Here is an 18,614-nt window from a genome sequence, read left to right as displayed (position 1 = left end):
CCTTCTCATTCAAGTACTTCTCCAGATGCTTCTTAAATCTTGTTACTGAATTCCCGCTGCTGTCTGTACATTCTCCCTATGACTGACAGTTTCCTCTGATTCCTCCCACATTCCACAGGTAAGTTGTGGGCATGCTGTGTCAGCACCAGAAGCATAGCCAGATTTGTGGGTAGCCCCCAGCATATCCTCGGACTGATGGTCATTGATACAAATGACACATTTCGCTTTTTGATTCGATGTGCATGGCAAATAAAGCTAATCTTTATTCTTATCTTTAATGCCATCCACTTCTATCATATCTTTCCATTTGCTCAAGGAAATCGAGACCCAGTCTATCCACTCTCTCCTGATAACTCAAGGCTTCAAATCCAGGCACCGTTGTGTGAAATTTTTCTGCAGTCTCTGGTTTAAGCATGTGCTTCCTTGAGTTAAGGGTAGCTTTGGGGTTAGCATTAGTCTTTGTGCCCAGCGGTGAAGGCTAGACTTTTGAAGCAGGAGGCAGATTATTCACTAAGCTACTGTGTCCTTCAGTGCAGAATGTCCCAAGTCCAGTTTATCTCTTGGTGTTCTGGATGCCAACTTTCCCTCATCAACTTGGGCAAGCGAGCTGTAGGTCAATCAGCATTTCAAGCCCTTGATGCTGCTCATTGTCTACTAGAAAGGAACATCTGTGAGTTGTTGTTAACATTGGCTCAGTGGGTGTCAAGTCTTCCTCAGAGACAGTCTTTTACAGTTGGGCTGGTGCATAGCTTCATTTCCTGTTTTCCAGTTGTCCTGTCCTTCTGTTCAGAAGTTTATAAAAGCTCTATGGCTTTATGGAAAATGCCATAGAAATTTTCAGTGTGCCTAGGTGCCTCAATCAACATCTCAAACAAGTTGCCTGCTTGTTATTTAAATGCAGCTTTTAGGTTCCTGCTATGCTGCTCTGTTTTCCACATCACTGCAGGGATCACATCTCAAGAGTACTGTACATTAACTATGGTACATTTCATCCAAAGTTCTATCCTCTGTACATGCATCAAGTAGTTTGTGCATTGGAAGGAAATTGTCCATGTGCAAATATAAATTGAGTGGATAGTAACATAGGGGTTAACATAACACAAATACAGTACCAGTGACCTCGGTTCAACTCCACCGCTGTCAGTAAGGAGTTTGGACGTTCTTTACGTGACTCAGTGTCTTTCCTCCCGATGCTCCGGTTTCCTTCCTCACGTGTAATTGGATAGCGTGGACTTAATGCACCGGGAGGGCCTTTTACCAGGCTGTATCTCTAAACAGATAAACATCAAGTGCCGAACTATTTTATACTCGTAGCCTAGAGCTATGTCAAAGGCAAACTGGCTGCAGAGGACGATAATGGAGAGTTTTGTGGTTGGAAACCTGTGGGCACTGGCATACCATAGGGACTAAGGTGGGATCCTTACTAGTTGTTGTAAAGGTTAACAACTGGAATATACTGTAAATGTCAGAGGTATAAATAGTGAGTTCAGTGACAGAGTGAAGATTAGTGGTGGTGTTGATCATAGGCTTCCAGTGATAAAATGGTTGGATTATTCGACAACTGGGTTCAATCCTGGTAAGTGTGAAGTGATGCATGTTGAGAGAACTAGGAGGGTAGGGCAGACACAATAAATGGTGGTCTTACAGAATACTAAGGAAAAGAGCAACCTTTGAAGGGTCCCAGAAAGGTCTCAGAATGAGGCAGCACAGATTAAGAAACAGGTAGTTAAGAAAACATAGAGATTAGCTATATTTGACACAAGTACCATACATCAAAACATACGGTGAAATGTGTCATTTGTGTTGGTGACTAATGCAGTATGAGGATTGTGCTGGGGCCACATCGCAAGCGTCACCAAGTTTCCAGCACCAACATAGCATGCCCGCAACTCACTAAACCCTAATCCGAACCGTATATCTTTGGAATATGGGAGGCAACTACATCACCCAGCAGTCATAGAAAGAATGTACAGACTCTTTACAGACAGTGGTAAGAATTGAACCCCATCTGTGATTGCTGACATTGTAAAGCATTGCACTAATCGCTACTCTATCATGCCATCCCAATATGAAATGTGACGTATGAGATACTTGTCTTCTGTAACCAGTGGTAACTTAGTTATTAGCACAATGCTTTACAGTACCAGGGACCCGGGCTCAATTCCTGCAGTTGCCTTAAAGGAGTTTGTACGCTCTCCCTGTGACTGCATGCATTTCCTGCAGGTGCACTGGTTTACTCCCACACTCCAAAAACATACTAGTTGGTAGGTTAATTGGTTGTAGTAAATTGTCCCTTGATTAGATTATGGTTAAATCTGGGGTTCCTAGGTGGTGCAACTTGAAGGGCTGTAATGGCCTATTCTGTCTTAAAATTATATTAACTGCAGAGAAGTCATGTTATAAGTATACAAAATAAAGATGGAATACCTTTTTTTTTCAGTTCTGGTCACCACACTAGAGGAAGGATACGATTACACTTGAGAGTGCAGAGAAGATTATTAGGATTGATTTATTATTGTCACATGTATCGAAGAGCAGTGTAAAGCTTGCATGCTTTTTAACAATTCATTACACAATGCACGGAGGTAGTAGAAGGCAAAACAGTATCAGAGTATTCCGTCTGGGTAGCCTCCAACCTGATGGCACGAACATTGATTTCTGTAACTTCTGTTAATGCCTCTCCTCCTCTTCTTACCCCATCCCTTATTTATTTATTTATCCCCCTCCCCTCCTTGTTTTCTCTCTCTGCCTCCTCACAATCACTCCTTGCCTGTTCTCCAACTTCCTCTGGTGCTCCCCTCCCCCTTTCTTTCTCCTTAAGCCTTCTGTCCCATGATCCTTTCCCTTCTCCAGCTCTGTATAGACAGGTATATGGAGGAATTTAGGGTGGAGGGTTATATAGGAGGCAGGGTTTAAGGGTCGGCACAACATTGTGGGCCAAAGGGCCTGTACTGTGCTGTATTGTTCAATGTTCTATGTATCCCATTCAATAATCATATAACAGTGGGTAGAAGCTTCTCTTGAGCCTGGTGGTCTGTGCTTTCAGGCTTTGTTATATCTTGCTCAATGAAAGAAGGAGAAGAGAGGATGTCTGGACTGTGTGAGGTCTTTGCCTGAGTTTCTAACTGCCTCTGTGAAGCAGCCAGCAAAATTAGAGCCCAAGTAGGGGAGGCTGGTTTCCATGATGTACTGAATGCTCAACTCTCTGCAGCTTTTTGCAGTCGCAAGCCGTTGCTGTACTAAGCTGTGATGCATCCAGTTAAGATGCTTTCCTTGGTGCATTGATAAAAATTGATAAGGTTTGACAGGGACATAACAAATTTCTTTAGCCTCCTGAGGAAGCAGAGGTGTTGGTGAGCATTCTTGTTTGTGACGTCTACATGGCTGGACCAGGACAGGGGATGTTCACTCCTTGGGAGCAGAAGTTCTCAACTCTCTTGACCATGGTACCACACACAGATTAGGCCCTTTTGCCCCTTTGAGCTGCACCACCCAGGCCTTGTCACAGGACAATTTACTGTGACCAACTGGAATGTCTTGGGACGATGGGAGGAAACAGGAGCAGCCAGAGAAAACCTACGTGGTCACAGGGAGAACATACAGGCAGTGGTGGGAATTGAATGTGGGTTGTCTGTACTGGATGGACAGTAGCTGACACAGACATTGTGGGCTGAAGTAACTACTTAGAGTGGATTTGTATGTACTTTGCAAGGCTGTTCTAACTCTTGCTGTCTCTTTGCAGACTACATGGCCCACCTGGTGGAAGTGCAACATGAGAGGGGAGCTACTGGTGGCCACACCTTCCACACTCTGCTTACCACCTCAGTTCCTCCAAGCAGAGGTACCGCCAGCAGTTTGAGTTCTTCTGTTTTTTTATTCACCATAAAAAGTCTCATTAGCAATTTCAGTTAGAGGATCACGCTGTACTTTCTGGTGTTGCATTAGTCCCAGCCTTGGTTAAGTTAGACAATCAAGTGGAGCTGTTATAGCACAGTCACTAGGGATGAGGGTGGAAGAAAGTGGGGTGTAGCCAGATGTGGAGAAGTGCAGGGTAATATCAGGAAGCTACACAGGGGATAAAAAAGTTTCTTAATGGGTTATGATTCTGGAAAAATAATAAGTGAGTGACCAGTGGAACGTAGGTGGGAGTGGGGAAATTGTGTCTCACTGAAGGACTAGCTGGTGTGGGTTTGGCGCTCACTGCTCAGTGACTGGAAGGAAATGGTGAGAGCTTGGTGTGCAGGGTTGGATATTGGGGCTTAGCAGACTGACTAGGATGCACTCTATGGTAGTAGCTAGGATCTTAATGGACAAGATCATGAGTCCATTATTTTACCTTTTGGAAACCCCAGTTATGTTGAGTGAACTCCATGTAGAAAGAGGATTACATCTGTGTATTTATCAGGCTATGCACTTACTAATCCATTTAGTGAAAATCTCTCTGCTTGTTTTGGCATTAAACAGCTGTTTGGTTGTGAGTGATTTGAAATGGCAAGATTTTAATAGCTGATGAAACATAAATTTCTGTAATCCTAGAAAATGAAGACCACAACAGACAGAGCTCAAGCAATACAGCACCGCAGTGTCCCATCCGAATCAGGGGGCCAACTCAGATCCCTGTAATTGGGCCAGATGAAGATTTAGCTGGGCTCTTTCTTCAGGTACAAAGGTGTTTGCCTTTCACATGCCGCGCATCAGTAATGTCAAACCTAATGTACTTCTAGTGACTGTGATCTCCTGTACTGCTTTAAATTGCCTGAGGAGATCAGTGAGACCTGAGCCTTTTTCTCCCCTATTGGCCCTGGCTGTCCTGTCATCTTCTTGCCTCTTGGGAATGTTTTATGTTGGTGGGGGTTTGGGTGCAATTTAATCTTGTTCCCACTATCACACGACATAATTACTGCACAAGCTGGCTTTTGCTGCTAATCTCGTCGACAGCAAGATGCTTTGAAATAGATCCTGTAGCATATTCCTAAAGGATGCTTTAGAAGAGACATGGAAGGTGATGTACCGATGAAATTTGTTTAAAGGGCTCACGCAGGAATATTAACTTTTTTATATTACAAAAATAAATGTTATTCATTATGAAAAAATGTATGTAAAGGGAAAAACAGTGCAAAGCTCTTTTTGTTCTTCGTGTTGTTTGGTCTAAGTATTCAGTGTTGCTGGTTCTATACTTAGTGTTATTAGCACATCTTTTTTTGTATGTAGCACCAATGCTGCCCATCTAGTTTCCTGGATCAATACACCCTTCTGCTTGAGGGGCTTTTCTGCTGGACTCGGTCCAATAGTGGAGTGCCCTAGACTGTGGTTTAGTATTAAGTATACATGTACAATTTGCCAGGCCACAATCTTACAGCAGCTTCAGGAGAGGGAAGGTCTTGTTGCAGTACTCTGTCATGTTGAGTTGATTGCTGGTTAGTTTCCTGCATGCCAAGTATCATATAATCATGAACTTTTCCCTTGCAGCTTTTCCCCATGAATCCTGACCCAAGATGGAAGAACACAAGCAGTCACTCCATCTCGCTGATGTTACAGCACACACTGGCTCAGGAGTTGAGCCGTGCCCACCAGGGGAAGGCCGAGGAGACTGGAATTGCTATTCGTCTGCTCCAAGCTCTCTCTGCACTGCTGAACTCCCCACACGGCAGGGCCTTTGTCTTATCCATGCAGAGGAATTATGTCATCTCCTGCCCTTTAATGAGACAGCTTTATCAGTATCAGGTATGGTTGTGATTGTAATAGTGTGTTTGTGAAAATGTGAATGTGCAAGCTGTGAGCATGTTTCCACATTAGCATTTATGCCAGGAGAGATACTGGGTCATAACTTGCACAGCCATTTAAACCTTAGTAAGTTTCAAAATTCCTTTAATTTATTATCAGTGTGGAAGTCTCTCCTGACTGATATCGGAAGTTGCATCTGTCAGTCTTGGTCACTGGACTCTGAGGCTGAACTTAGTCTTGCTGGTGTTTCCCAGCACTTTCTTGGGAAATCGCTGATTACTTTATGTGCAAATCAAACCTGTAATGGAATTTCTGATGCCAATGGGATTTGGGAGGCAATGGGAAAAATAATAAAAGCCAAAAATGCTGGAAGCTCCAGGCAGTTTTTGTGGAGAAACACAGCTAATGCTTCAGTTTGAACCTGCTTTGGCAGAGAAAAGGGAAGGCAAGTCATTTTTGATCTATAATCTGCTGGAAGAACTTCTTCCACATATACTGCTTGGCCTGCTGAGTTCCTCCAGCATTTGCTTGTTACTTCAGATTTCAGCATCCGTAGACTCTTGTATCTCCAAATTATTTTTGAATTGTATACTTTAATTATAGTAGTCTGAACACCACTCTGACCCTCTGTACTTTGTACACCTTCAGTTTATCCTGGGGCCCAGTACTGTGAATGCCATTGTCCTCCTATATCTGCTTGTGCAGCTTCATTCTGGCTATCAAGTATGAACTGTCTGTTGAGACCTGGAGCTTCCTGAATGAGCACAATGCGGCATTATGGGGATTCTACCTGTGAATGCTTTCTGACCAGTGCGTGGGCAGTCTCATTGCTTGGCCTCCTTTTACTACCAGGCATGGATGTCATTGTACAAATGCACCATCAACCTAATGTGTATTTTTGCAAAGGTTCATTGTTTATTTTGTGTTACACCTACAGAAAATCAAACCCCAGGACTCTGTTGCTGTGTCTCTGTTCTACAACGTGGTGATGCAGCTCCGGACGTGGCTGGAGAATTCGGTGATGGAAGATAGTCCTCTTCGAGCACTACTGAAATCTCTGGCTGCTCAGTGCTCACTGAAGCACAGAACCAGCGATGGTACTGTATCAGTTATGAGTGATGGGCCAATAATGCTTTTTGATTACTGGCTGATAATCAAACCTCAAGCTGATCCAATGTTCTATACTGTCTTTCCAGCTGACACAAAGAGTCATATGCATGTCCTCCAACCTTGTCTGTGGCATTCTGTGCTCCCAATGTGGTCTCTACATTGGTGAGATCAAGTAAAGACTAAGCAACCGATTTGCCTAGCACCCACACTCCTTCTGGAGATGCCAGTTATTAGCCATTTTAATTCTCACACTGATCTGTTTTTCTTTGGCCTCTTCTGCTGCCAGGGTGAGGTTAAGTGCAAACTAGAGGAACAAGAGGTATCGACTAGAGAAGGGGTAGTATTGGATCTTCTGTTACGGAATGACATAGGTCAGGTGACAGAGGTATGTGTTGGGGAGCACTTTGGGTCCAGTGATCACAATGCCATTAGTTTCAATATAATTGTGGAGAAGGATAGGACTGGACCCAGGGTTGAGATTTTTGATTGGAGAAAGGCTAACTTTGAGGAGATGCGGAAGGATTTAGAAGGAGTAGATTGGGACAATTTGTTTTATGGGAAGGATGAAATAGAGAAATGGAGGTCATTTAAAGGTGAAATTTTGAGGGTACAGAATCTTTATGTTCCTGTTAGGTTGAAAGGAAAGGTTAAAAGTTTGAGAGTGCCCTGGTTTTCAAGGGATATTGGAAACTTGGTTCGGAAAAAGAGGGATATCTATAATAAATATAGGCAGCATGGAGTAAATGAGGTGCTCGAGGAATATAAAGAATGTAAGAAGAATCTTAAGAAAGAAATTATAAAAGCTAAAAGAAGATACGAGGTTGCTTTGGCAAGTATGGTGAAAATAAATCCGAAGGGTTCCTACAGTTATATTAATAGCAAAAGGATAGTGAGGGATAAAATTGATCCCTTAGAGAATCAGAGTGGACAGCTATGTGTGGAGCCGAAAGAGATGGGGGAGATTTTGAACAATTTCTTTTCTTCGGTTTTCACTAATGAGAAGGATATTGAATTGTGTAAGTTAAGAGAAACAAGTAGGGAAGTTATGGAAACTATGACGATTAAAGAGGAGGAAGTACTGGCGCTTTTAAGGAATATAAAAGTGGATAAATCTCCAGGTTCTGACAGGATATTCCCTAGGGCCTTGAGGGAAGTTAGTGTAGAAATAGCAGGGGCTCTGACAGAAATATTTCAAATGTCATTAGAAACAGGGATGGTGCCGAAGAATTGGCGTGTTGCTCATGTGGTTCCATTGTTTAAAAAGGGTTCTAAGAGTAAACCTAGCAATTATAGGCCTGTCAGTTTGACGTCAGTTGTGGGTAAATTAACGGAAAGTATTCTTAGAGATGGTATATATAATTATCTGGATAGACAGGGTCTGGTTAGGAACAGTCAGCATGGATTTGTGTGTGGAAGGTCATGTTTGACAAATCTTATTGAATTTTTTGAAGAGGTTACGAGGAAAGTTGACAAGGGTAAAGCAGTGGATGTTGTCTATATGGACTTCAGTAAGGCCTTTGACAAGGTTAGTTACGAAGGTTCAATCGTTAGGTATTAATATTGAAGTAGTAAAATGGATTCAACAGTGGCTGGATGGGAGATGCCAGAGAGTAGTGGTGTTTCTCAGGTTGGAGGCCGGTGACTAGTGGTGTGCCTCAGGGATCTGTACTGGGTCCAATGTTGTTTGTCATATACATTAACAATCCGGATGATGGGGTGGTAAATTGGATTAGTAAGTATGCAGATGATACTAAGGGAGATGGCGTTGTGGATAATGAAGTAGGTTTTCAAAGTTTGCAGAGAGATTTAGGCCAGTTAGAAGAGTGGGCTGAACGATGGCAGATGGAGTTTAATGCTGATCAGTGTGAAGTGGTAGGAATAATCCAAGTAGGACATACATGGTAAAGGGTAGGGCACTGAAGAATGCAGTAGAACAGAGTGATCTAGGAATAATGGTGCATAGTTCCCTGAAGGCGGAATCTCATGTGGATAGGGTGGTGAAGAAAGCTATTGGTATTCTGGCCTTTATAAATCAGATCATTGAGTATAGGAGTTGGGATGTAATGTTAAAATTGTACAAGGCATTGGTAAGGCCAAATTTGGAGTATTGTGTACAGTTCTGTTCATTGAATTATAGGAAAGATGTCAACAAAATAGAGAGAGTACAGAGAAGATTTACTAGAATGTTTCCTGAGTTTCAGCACCTAAGTTACAGGGAAAGGTTGAACAAGTTAGGTCTTTATTCTTTGGAGCATAGAAGATTGAGGGAGGACTTGATAGAGTTATTTAAAATTATGAGGGGGATAGAGTTGAGGTGGATAGGCTTTTTCCATTGAGAGTAGGGGAGATTCAAACAAGAGGACATAAGTTGAGAGTTAGGGGGCAAAAGTTTAAGGGTAACACGAGGGGAAATTTCTTTACTCAGAGAGTGGTAGCTGTGTGGAACGAGCTTCCAGTAGAAGTGGTAGAGGCAGGTTCGGTATTGTCATTTAAAATAAAATTGGATAGGTATATAGACAGGAAAGAAATGGAGGGATATGGGCTGAGTGCGGGCCAATGGGACTAGGTGAGAGTAAGCGTTTGGCACGGACTAGAAGGGCCAAGATGGCCTGTTTCCGTGCTGTAAATATTATATGGTTATATCACTTCATATTCCATCTGGGTAGTATATAATTCATGAATTCTTTAGTTTCAGGTAACCTGTTCCCCCTTTGTCCCTTTCTCTGTCCTCCTCCACACACCTGCCCTCCTCCTAGCCCCCTATAACCCTGTTTTTCTTTCCCCTCCTCCACGCATTCCAACTGCCAATTACTCACTCCGATTGGGACCTTTTACCCCACTATTCCCTCTGTCCAACCCACCTCCCTTAAATGGCTCCAAGCTGCACCTTCCTTTCCTATCAGATTCCATCGACCACAGCTAATACCTCCCAGCCTCTGTAGCTTTCTCTACTCTTCCCTCCTCCATCTTCCTATAACCCTTCTTCATCTGGATCCACTATTGGTTTCTTGCTCCACCCTTTCCCCTCACCTCTATACTGACCATCTCTCCTGTATCCTTGAGCCACAATCTTGGCCTGAAACGTTGACTGTTTAGTCCACTCCACAGATGCTTTCTGACCCACTGTGTTCTTCTATCAATTTGTTTTTTGCTCAAAGAACACAATCTGCCTTGAGTCAGCTTTCACCCTTGTCCACAGTACATTCCAAAGGTCTTATAGGAAAAGTACTGTTGATGTACAGTCTCTATTATAAAGTAGAATACAATTGCCAATTTGTACACAAATAACCAAAGTCAAATCTGGAAGAAGGACAGAAATCTTTGGAAAAAACCTTGCAGGTCAGGCAGCATTTGTGAAGTGTAATCCTTCCAGGTGAAGCAACACTTGTGAGTCTGTTGTGGTAATCTAGTGCATCCGGTGGTCCTGATGTGGCCTCCTCTGCATTGGCGAGACCCAACACAGATTGGGGGGCTGCTCCGTCGAGTACCTCCACTCTGTCCGCCACAATAGACAGGATCTCCCGGTTGCCACCCACTTCAACTCTGCTTCAAATTCCCATTCGGATATGTCCATACATGGCCTCCTGTACTGCCATGATGAGGCCAAACTCAGGTTGGAGGAGCAACACCTCATATACCGTCTGGGTAGTTTCCAGCCCCTTGGCATGAACATTGAACTCTCCAACTTCTGGTAGTTCCTGCCCCCTCCCTTCCCTCATCCCAGTTTCACTCTGCCTCCTCCTCCAGCTGCCAATCACCTCCCTCATGGTTCCGCCTCCTTCTACTACCCATAGTGCTTTCCCCTTACATTCCTTCTTCACCTTTCCTGCCTATCCCCTCCGTGCTTCCCCTCCCCCACCCCTTGATTTTTCCCCGTACTAGTTTTTCACCCGGCACCTATCAGCCTTCTCCTTCCCACCCTCCCACCGCCTTCTTTATAGGGCCCCTGCCCCCCACTTCAGTCCTGACGAAGGGTCTCGGCCCGAAATGTTGACTGTTCGTTTCCATGGATGCTGCCCGACCTGCTGAGCTCCTCCAGCGTGTTGTGCATGTTGCTTTGACCCTGGCATCTGCAGAGTATTTTTTGAATCCGATTTTAATGTTTTGAGTCCATAGACTTTCACCAAATCTAAAAGGGGGAAGGAAGAGAGGACATGCAGGACTGTGATAGGGTGGTGGGCAGGAGAGACTAAATCACAAAAGGCATGATGTAGCATGGGGTGTAGGTGAAGGACTAAAAGGTGTAACAACATTGGAAATAAAAGGTGAATAAATATTAAAAATTATCAAGGCTATAATAGGTCTTAGAAATTACAGGGATAGAGACTTTTAAAAATCATTATACTCTGCATCCAGAAGACAGTAATGTACCTAGCTAGAAGATGAGGTGTTTTTTGAGCTTATGTTATAGTTTGTGGAAAATGGTGTAGGTCAGATGACAAATGTCATAAATAGGTTGGGGAATTAGTGACAGGGAACTGAATGCTCTGGATCATACTTGTGGATTGAATGGAAGTATTCTGCAAAGCCATATTGGAATTGATTTATTACTGACATTTACTGAGATGCAGTGAAAACCTTGTTTTGCATACTGTTCATACAGATCAAATCATTGCACAGTGCACTGAGATGGTACAATGGAATAACAGTAACGGAATGCAGAATAGAGTGGAAGATCACTAGATATGTAAGGAGGTTTAAAAGAACACACCACAATTAGTAATTCTTAGCGACGTAAAACTTCTCTAATCTCAAATATAAACCAGATGCGGTACTCTAGGATTAATCTGGAAGGCTACCCCACTGGTTGGTAGAGATGAGTTGTGCTGAATACTGTGATTTCATGTAGTATAGTTCTATGAAATATATTGTATCTTAGTAATGTTTGGTTGGCTAATAAATATTAGTCAAGCTGCTGTAAACAGTTTTCTTCCTTTTCTGCAAAATAGTGACCACTTTTTTTTTTATATATATCCAACTGAGGAATGAGAAGTAGGTGATATCTTCTGTGCTGTTAAGTACCTTGTGCTGTCTGGAAAGAAAGATCATGAGATCCTTTTCTGTGCAGAGGGATCATTTAAAAAACAGAGAATTCTTCACTTATCTCCTGGTAAATCTAAAAGAAAACTGCTCTGCTCTTCTTGCTGCCCTTGACGTACAGAGACCCAGATTATTGAAGGAGATAAGTATAATTTAATAAGAGAGGTTTCCATTATTCTTCTTTCCACTCCCCTCCCCCCAACACCACCAACAAATCCCTGGAGAATTAATGTGAAATAAGCTTACTGTTCAATATCTCCTTAAGCAGTCTATTGGAGTCTGCTTGCTTACTCTTGGCTTTCTGTCAGCTTCATATGCAAAATGATTCAGCTTTAGTATAACAGACTGAACACTGATCGTGGTGAGTCAGGTGTTGCATTTTTATCAAACTGCTGTTGCAAGTACGTGGACCCTTCTTTTACGTTTTGTTTACGACCTGCCAAAATGTTTCCATTCCTCATCATAGTGAAACTTGCTAACAGCCTGGTCTGCTTATTAACTCTTCCAGTCGCAAGGCTCTTTGATACAAGTATTTCTTTAAATATTGTTGGATTTACACTGATCTTTCCTCTCAAAGTCTTGATTGATGTTTGTGAGAAATTTAATGACTAGCACTCTTACAGGGCTTTTCATCACTACAGGTTGACCCACAACACTCCATAGCCAATGATGGACTGATTAAGTGTAGTCAGTACTGTAAGTAGGAAATACAACACTAATTCACACATACTAAACTCCCACAAACCAAGGGAAAATATTGCTCAGAACTCTGGAAAAAATTCCCACTCTTCCTTGAGATAACGCCATTGGATCCTGCCAGTCCTGCTGAAGGATTTTGGTCTGCAACGCCCAAATGTACTCTTTCTTTTCCTAGATGCCACCCAGCCTGCTGAGTTCCTCCAGCATTTTGTGGGTGCTGCTCGGATCTCCAACATCTGCAGATTTTCTGTTGTTTGTCATGGAATCTTTTAAATTTGTTTAAAACAAATTGACAAGGCTTGATTTAAATTCTAATCTCCAGCTGTGTGACACTCACTCCCTCAGTACTGAACTGGAGTCTTAGCCTAGATTTTGTGCTCAAATTAAAACTCACTCAGGTAAAAATGCAGATTAACAGCACTGAAGGTTCTGAATTCAGAAGGTAAAACATTACTTTCTTGCATTAAATAAACAATCTAGGAGAAGATCAACCATGATCATGTTGCATGGCAGGGCAGACATGAGGGCTGACTATCCTACACCTACTCCTATTATGTTCACATGCATGCTCACCCCCTGATGCACCATCAATAAACCTCTGAGATGTGAGGCGAGATATAGGCTTTTATTGACTGGAAGAAAGAACAAGCAGCAATTGACCACCACACTGCATCCTGGAGACTGAGCCCGGCGCAGTGTCTCCAATCGCCTTTATACCGGGGTCCGTGGGAGGAGCCACAGGAGCAGTCAGCGGGGGGGGGGGGGGGGTGCGTGTCCAGACAGGTATATGTAGTTCACCACACCGCCCCCGCCCCCCCATCCCCATCATTTACACACACTTTCCTCACCTGCCTACTTACCCTCCCAAACACCTCTGAGAGCTGGGAGCTCTGTTCCCATCTGAGAGCTTTACTCATCGAAACATCCTATTACTGTCCTAGCTGGAGTTGATTAATTCAAAACAGCTTGGACAAGGTCTCTGAAAATATCTAGGCACTCGTGGTGGGAACTCTATCAGGTGGCTTTTTAAACCCAATTAACCAATCAGGGATTTCATTAGAACTTATTTTAAATGTTAAAGTAATGGATTCTAGAGCTGTTCTGCAAAATTCAGATAATACTTTGCTAGAGGAGCCAAGTTAGACTGGTTTGAAACAACAAGTGATCCTTCAGGTCATTATTTCAAAATGAATATCTGGGATGTTTGTATTCTGAATTGTTTATTGGATTTTGCTTGTCTTTTTGAGTCCCTCAGAACAGCTGGAGGGTCACTGATCTATGGTGACATATATATTGAATAATTTTAAATGACAGCACCATCATATCAAGTCTGTAAAGATTTATTTCTAACCAATAATTGGGGTCACACATAAAGTCTCAGATTCGCAATTCATTCTAACTGGTGGTTATACAAGCGTCTCTCCAAATTACTTTATTTTGCCCTTTCTGGGGGTAATGGCTAGGTTATATCTGTTTAAAGCCCAGCCTAAGTGAGGCTGTTAGCTTATTGGATAAACAAGTGTCTAGCATCCTCTGCTACATACTGTAGGTTAGACTTCAACTTGTAACTTACAGTGTTAACTTTTTTTGCGCAGCTTGCAATACATTTTGGGGTTGTGTTTCTACAGTACGAGCCAACTTCAGGCACCTGGCTGAGCAGCTGAGCTATCAGCAAGACCAGGAGTTGATCGATTCAGCAGTACAAGCAATAATGTCGGCTCTCAAAACTGGGGAGGCATGCAACGTGGAGCCAGAGTTGATGGGAAGAGGTATGAATCTACTGCAGTGTATGGCAAACACATTCTACTTTGTTCTGAATTAGTTAATGGATAGAAAGAAACTAGTTTTGTTTGACAGAAAAAAATACTTAAAAAAAACTGGTGGAAACATGTTTCTCACTGTAGAACTCTTAATGGTACTGTGTTTGCTGAGTTCACTTGTCTTGAGAAATGTCATATATTTGATGCTGTGATTTTGTGGCTTTAATGGCCTCAGGTTGTCCTAAAGTGCTCTGAAACCTGGGTTGTGCTTTTCCCCTGTGATCAACATTGCATCATTGGACATGTGACAACCAGGTTCTCTACCATTTGCAGAATGGACAATAGCACTAGAGAGCTTGGAGAGGAGATGTATATGAATGTTGCCAGCGTTGGGGAATTATTATAAGGGAGAGAGAGTTAGGCAGGGGCTGTTGTCAAGATCAAAAGAGGATTAATCAATGTTTATAATCTTGTACAGCCTTATCATGGTGAACAGAGAGTGGTTATTTTGCTTAGGGTGATTAGAAAGTCAAATTGAGATAGAAAGAATAGTGGGGAGAAGTAGCTGAAGATTTTATTTTCACCTAAAGAATGGTTTGTCTTGAATTCATTGCTTGAGGAAGAAACCCTCAGTATATCCGATAATCTTATGGAATGGCCACCTAATCTGCTGTGATTTATGGAATACAGTTAAGAGCTGGCAACATATACAAAATGCTGAAAGAACTCAGCAGGCCAGGCAGCATCTATGGAAAAAATCACAGTCAACCTTTCAGGCCGAAACCCTTCGGCAGGGCTGAGAAAAAAACCTGAGGAGTAGATCTGAAAGACGGCGGGGAGGGGAGAGAGAAACACTAGGCAATAGGAGAAACGTGGAGGGAGAGGGAGCTGGCAACTGAGTTTAGACAAAATGGCTTTTTTTTGTCATATGGCCTTAGTACAATATATTTTTATGGTTATCTAAGTTCTCAACAAACAGCAATGACTACTAGATAATGTAGTTGCGTTGCTTGAGAGTTGAGTATTCGAAGCTGCTTTGTAACCAGTCATAGTTTTGCAGGAAAGATCCAGATGAAGACAGCAGGGTATGCTCCCTTAAAGGACATTATTCAACTAATTAGATTTCATGAACTGCAATGTAAAGATGTGAACTTTCCTTCCCTGCATTATTTGTCCTGTCTCAGTGCTACCAGTCCAGAAACATAATCCTAAGTTGAATAATTTTTCTGATCATTAATTCCTAAAGGTGTTATGACTGTGTCTACACTAGCATAAGGTTAATTTGAGATGCTGCCATTCAAACCAGACCATTTAGATCTAAACACATAACATTTAAGAGCATTTGAAAAATGAAAAAGAGTGGACTACTTGGCTTCTCATACCTGCTCTGCCATTCATTTAAAGCAATGCTTATCTGCATTTTGCCTACAACTCCACTTTACTGCTTGATCACCATGTCTTTTGAATGCCTTGTAGTCCAGAAATACATCTCAGCCCTTTGAATGCATTTAATAACCCAGTATCTACAGCTTTGCGGCAGAGAATTCCAATGGTTCCTAAGAGAGAAGTTTTTTCTTGTGCCGGTCTTGGTGATCAAAGCCTTTTCTTGAGATTGTCCTATGTAGTTTTATATACTCCCCCCAGCAGAAACATCCTCCCAGCATCCACTTTATCAATCCTGCTCAGCATCTTTTATTCTCTCTTGTAAACTCCAGAGTGTAGACAGCACTGAATTTAGCCATTGGACCACTTTGGCAAAACTGCTGTTTAAACCTATCAGAAGTGTTCCTTTTACCCAAGATTAACTCTGTCTTTCAGCAAATACTTTTATTCTCTTTCCTCCCATGTACTCCTTTGGTTTGAAATCTCGAGTTATTTGCCTCAACTCTTTCCTATAATGGAGTTTCATGCTCTGATCACTCTCTCAATAAAAAAATTTATACTTATTTCCCTGTTGAGTTTATTAGTAACTAATGGAATGCACAATAATTCTCTGCAGTTTACGTGTGCCTCTGAGCCTAATTAACACGGAGACATGGAAGAGTGCATTTTACATTGGCTTTGTCTCAGCAATAATGAAAGGCAACAACTGAAGCTAGCAAAAGATTTGAGAGTTGTATTTAAAACCAGAAAGCAAGTTTTCTGAAGTTGTGGTGAATTGCTCAGATGATCTGTGCAGTGATGAGCAAGCTCTTTGAAGAGAATGCAGTGAAGAGTATTATGTGTGCGAGTGAATGAAAAGATAAAATGTCCAGTATTTAACAGTGTAGGGAGGCTGGTTTGTACATGTGTAAAATATGTAGCCAAGATGAAGAAATGTAAAAGTTCTAAATAATGTCAGAAGAATTTTGCAATGAATGCTGTAAAATATGTAGCCAAGATGAAGAAATGTAAAAGTTCTAAGTAATGTCAGAAGAATTTTGCAATGAATGCTAAGTGTCTGGCGTAATTATGCCTCATCCTATTGGGCATTTTCTTTGTAATTTTTTAGATATCTGTTCTGTTAGAGATTATCACCATTAAAATTCTGTCAATCCCACAGTATTAAAGGGTTTAATTGAGATGCGGTCTCCCTACTTGGAAGAACTATTGACATTAGTCCTCACCACCAGCCCGGAAGTGGCCACACAGCATACAGCCATGGATCCAGTGGCTCTGATAACCACACTTCTTCATCAAGAAGGAGAAGAGTCAGTGGTGAAGATGGAGGTCGATGGCAACAGGTAGATCCATTGGGGCATTTTTGGTGGGAAAAGTGGCTGTGACCAAATAACTTGTGCAGCAAGTTAATCTAACAGTGTACAATGAGCAATGTTTTGGGACTGAGTGTTTCTGGTGGGAATGGAAAGCTGGAGCTTATTATGATGTGTTGCAGTCTAAAATGTTAAGCAGCCTAGCAGTAAGTTGATGACTATCCAGGGTCCCAATAGAGTAGTGATTTGCATTACTAGTTCTGATGTCCCAACTTAAGTTTAATTACTCCAATAAGTGTTTCATAAGCTGATGATAGTGTTTGTTCTTTAAGCTAGCAAGACTGCTACTTGGGCTTTAGCACTATGATTTAAAAAAATTTGAGGCCTCTTCAAATGAAGGTGCTCTTCTGCTGTCCTTTCCAACTTCAGGGACCCCTTTAATCTGAGGGAGATCAGATGAGAAGCTTATTGGATATCTAGCTTTGAGCACAAGGCCCATAATCTCCATGTTGAGGAACAGAAGTATTTAATGCTGGAAGTTCTTTTGGGCACATTAGTAGTGAAAAGAGATGGACACAGACAACTTTTGATAGAACTAATGAGGTCATGTTACCAATTATTAAGCTCCCCCTTGCTTTCTTTACTTACTTTTTGTTTTTATTTTGGATGTCCAGCATTCAAATCACAAGTTTTAGTGTGAACACAAGAAGATAACTCTCTATCTGAAAAATGGATAATGTGAATTAAAGGGGAAAGTTTTAGTCATTACTGCTGAGTTTTGCAAGCCTTTTGAGCTTAGCTCCTCACAGTTTCATCCATTTGTTTTAAAATCCCTTGCCGAAATTGTGCATTGCCATCGTGGTAACATCAGATTCGTAACTGACCAACTGTAGGAAATTTGAAGTGACTCTAAACAACCAAGATTTGGTCCATATTGATATGATTGACTCCAGTAGAAAGATGAATTAGGTTTGAGAGGCAGAATTTAAGGAGCTAAGAAAGAGATCGATATCAAAGTTTATTGAATACCTGGTTTATTTACATTGGCACTGATAGTATAGGAATTCCTTGATTTACAAAGCTGTTAGTCTCAAGAGAATAATACATTGCGTAAAATTTGTGTATCAGTAAGGTATTTCTCATCAGTTCCATTGTAGAGATTCTGCTTGTATTTCAAGGCTCAAGAATCTTGGTGGAAAAAGACCTAAGCACATTAACCACACAACGTAGTTATTCAAATTCATAAATTGTAATTTTATTAATAATTAAGTCTCAAAGTAAGATAATAAAAGCATACGTAATGTACTCTTTCAGTATTTGAACCAAGTGAAACATTCAAGATCCAGAAGGATCTTGACAGATGCACATGTTCTCTTGTAGGGGAACGTAGAACTTGGGGTCACTATCAAGAACTCATCTATTTAAGACAGACATGAGCTGAAATTATTTGCTCATAGAGCTGTGAATCATTGAATTCTCTTCCTCAACAGCTGATGACACCAGAATTATGTTTGAGACAGATTCATGTTAAGCCAGAGGGTGAAAGGTTACTATGGATAGGCATGGAGTTGAGGGAGCATTCAGAACA

General features: G+C 41.8%; 1 protein-coding gene across 3 annotated transcripts in view; it reads left to right on the top strand.

Annotated features, from left to right (window-relative positions):
- ints1 (integrator complex subunit 1) overlaps nucleotides 1-18,614 on the top strand; it is a 201,781-nt gene that overhangs the window by 132,425 nt on the left and 50,742 nt on the right. For all 3 annotated transcript variants that reach the window (XM_059979779.1, XM_059979778.1, XM_059979780.1), the window contains exons 29-34: nucleotides 3,743-3,841; nucleotides 4,537-4,661; nucleotides 5,470-5,724; nucleotides 6,662-6,821; nucleotides 14,202-14,342; nucleotides 16,876-17,056. In XM_059979779.1, the coding sequence (XP_059835762.1) occupies nucleotides 3,743-3,841; nucleotides 4,537-4,661; nucleotides 5,470-5,724; nucleotides 6,662-6,821; nucleotides 14,202-14,342; nucleotides 16,876-17,056 (961 nt within the window). The remainder of the gene's footprint in view (nucleotides 1-3,742; nucleotides 3,842-4,536; nucleotides 4,662-5,469; nucleotides 5,725-6,661; nucleotides 6,822-14,201; nucleotides 14,343-16,875; nucleotides 17,057-18,614) is intronic.

Source organism: Hypanus sabinus, chromosome 9, assembly GCF_030144855.1.
Source record: "Hypanus sabinus isolate sHypSab1 chromosome 9, sHypSab1.hap1, whole genome shotgun sequence".
In the NCBI taxonomy this organism is placed as follows: domain Eukaryota; kingdom Metazoa; phylum Chordata; class Chondrichthyes; order Myliobatiformes; family Dasyatidae; genus Hypanus; species Hypanus sabinus.
Note: the sequence above shows the minus strand (reverse complement) of the source record. Positions and strands in the feature narration are given on the sequence as shown.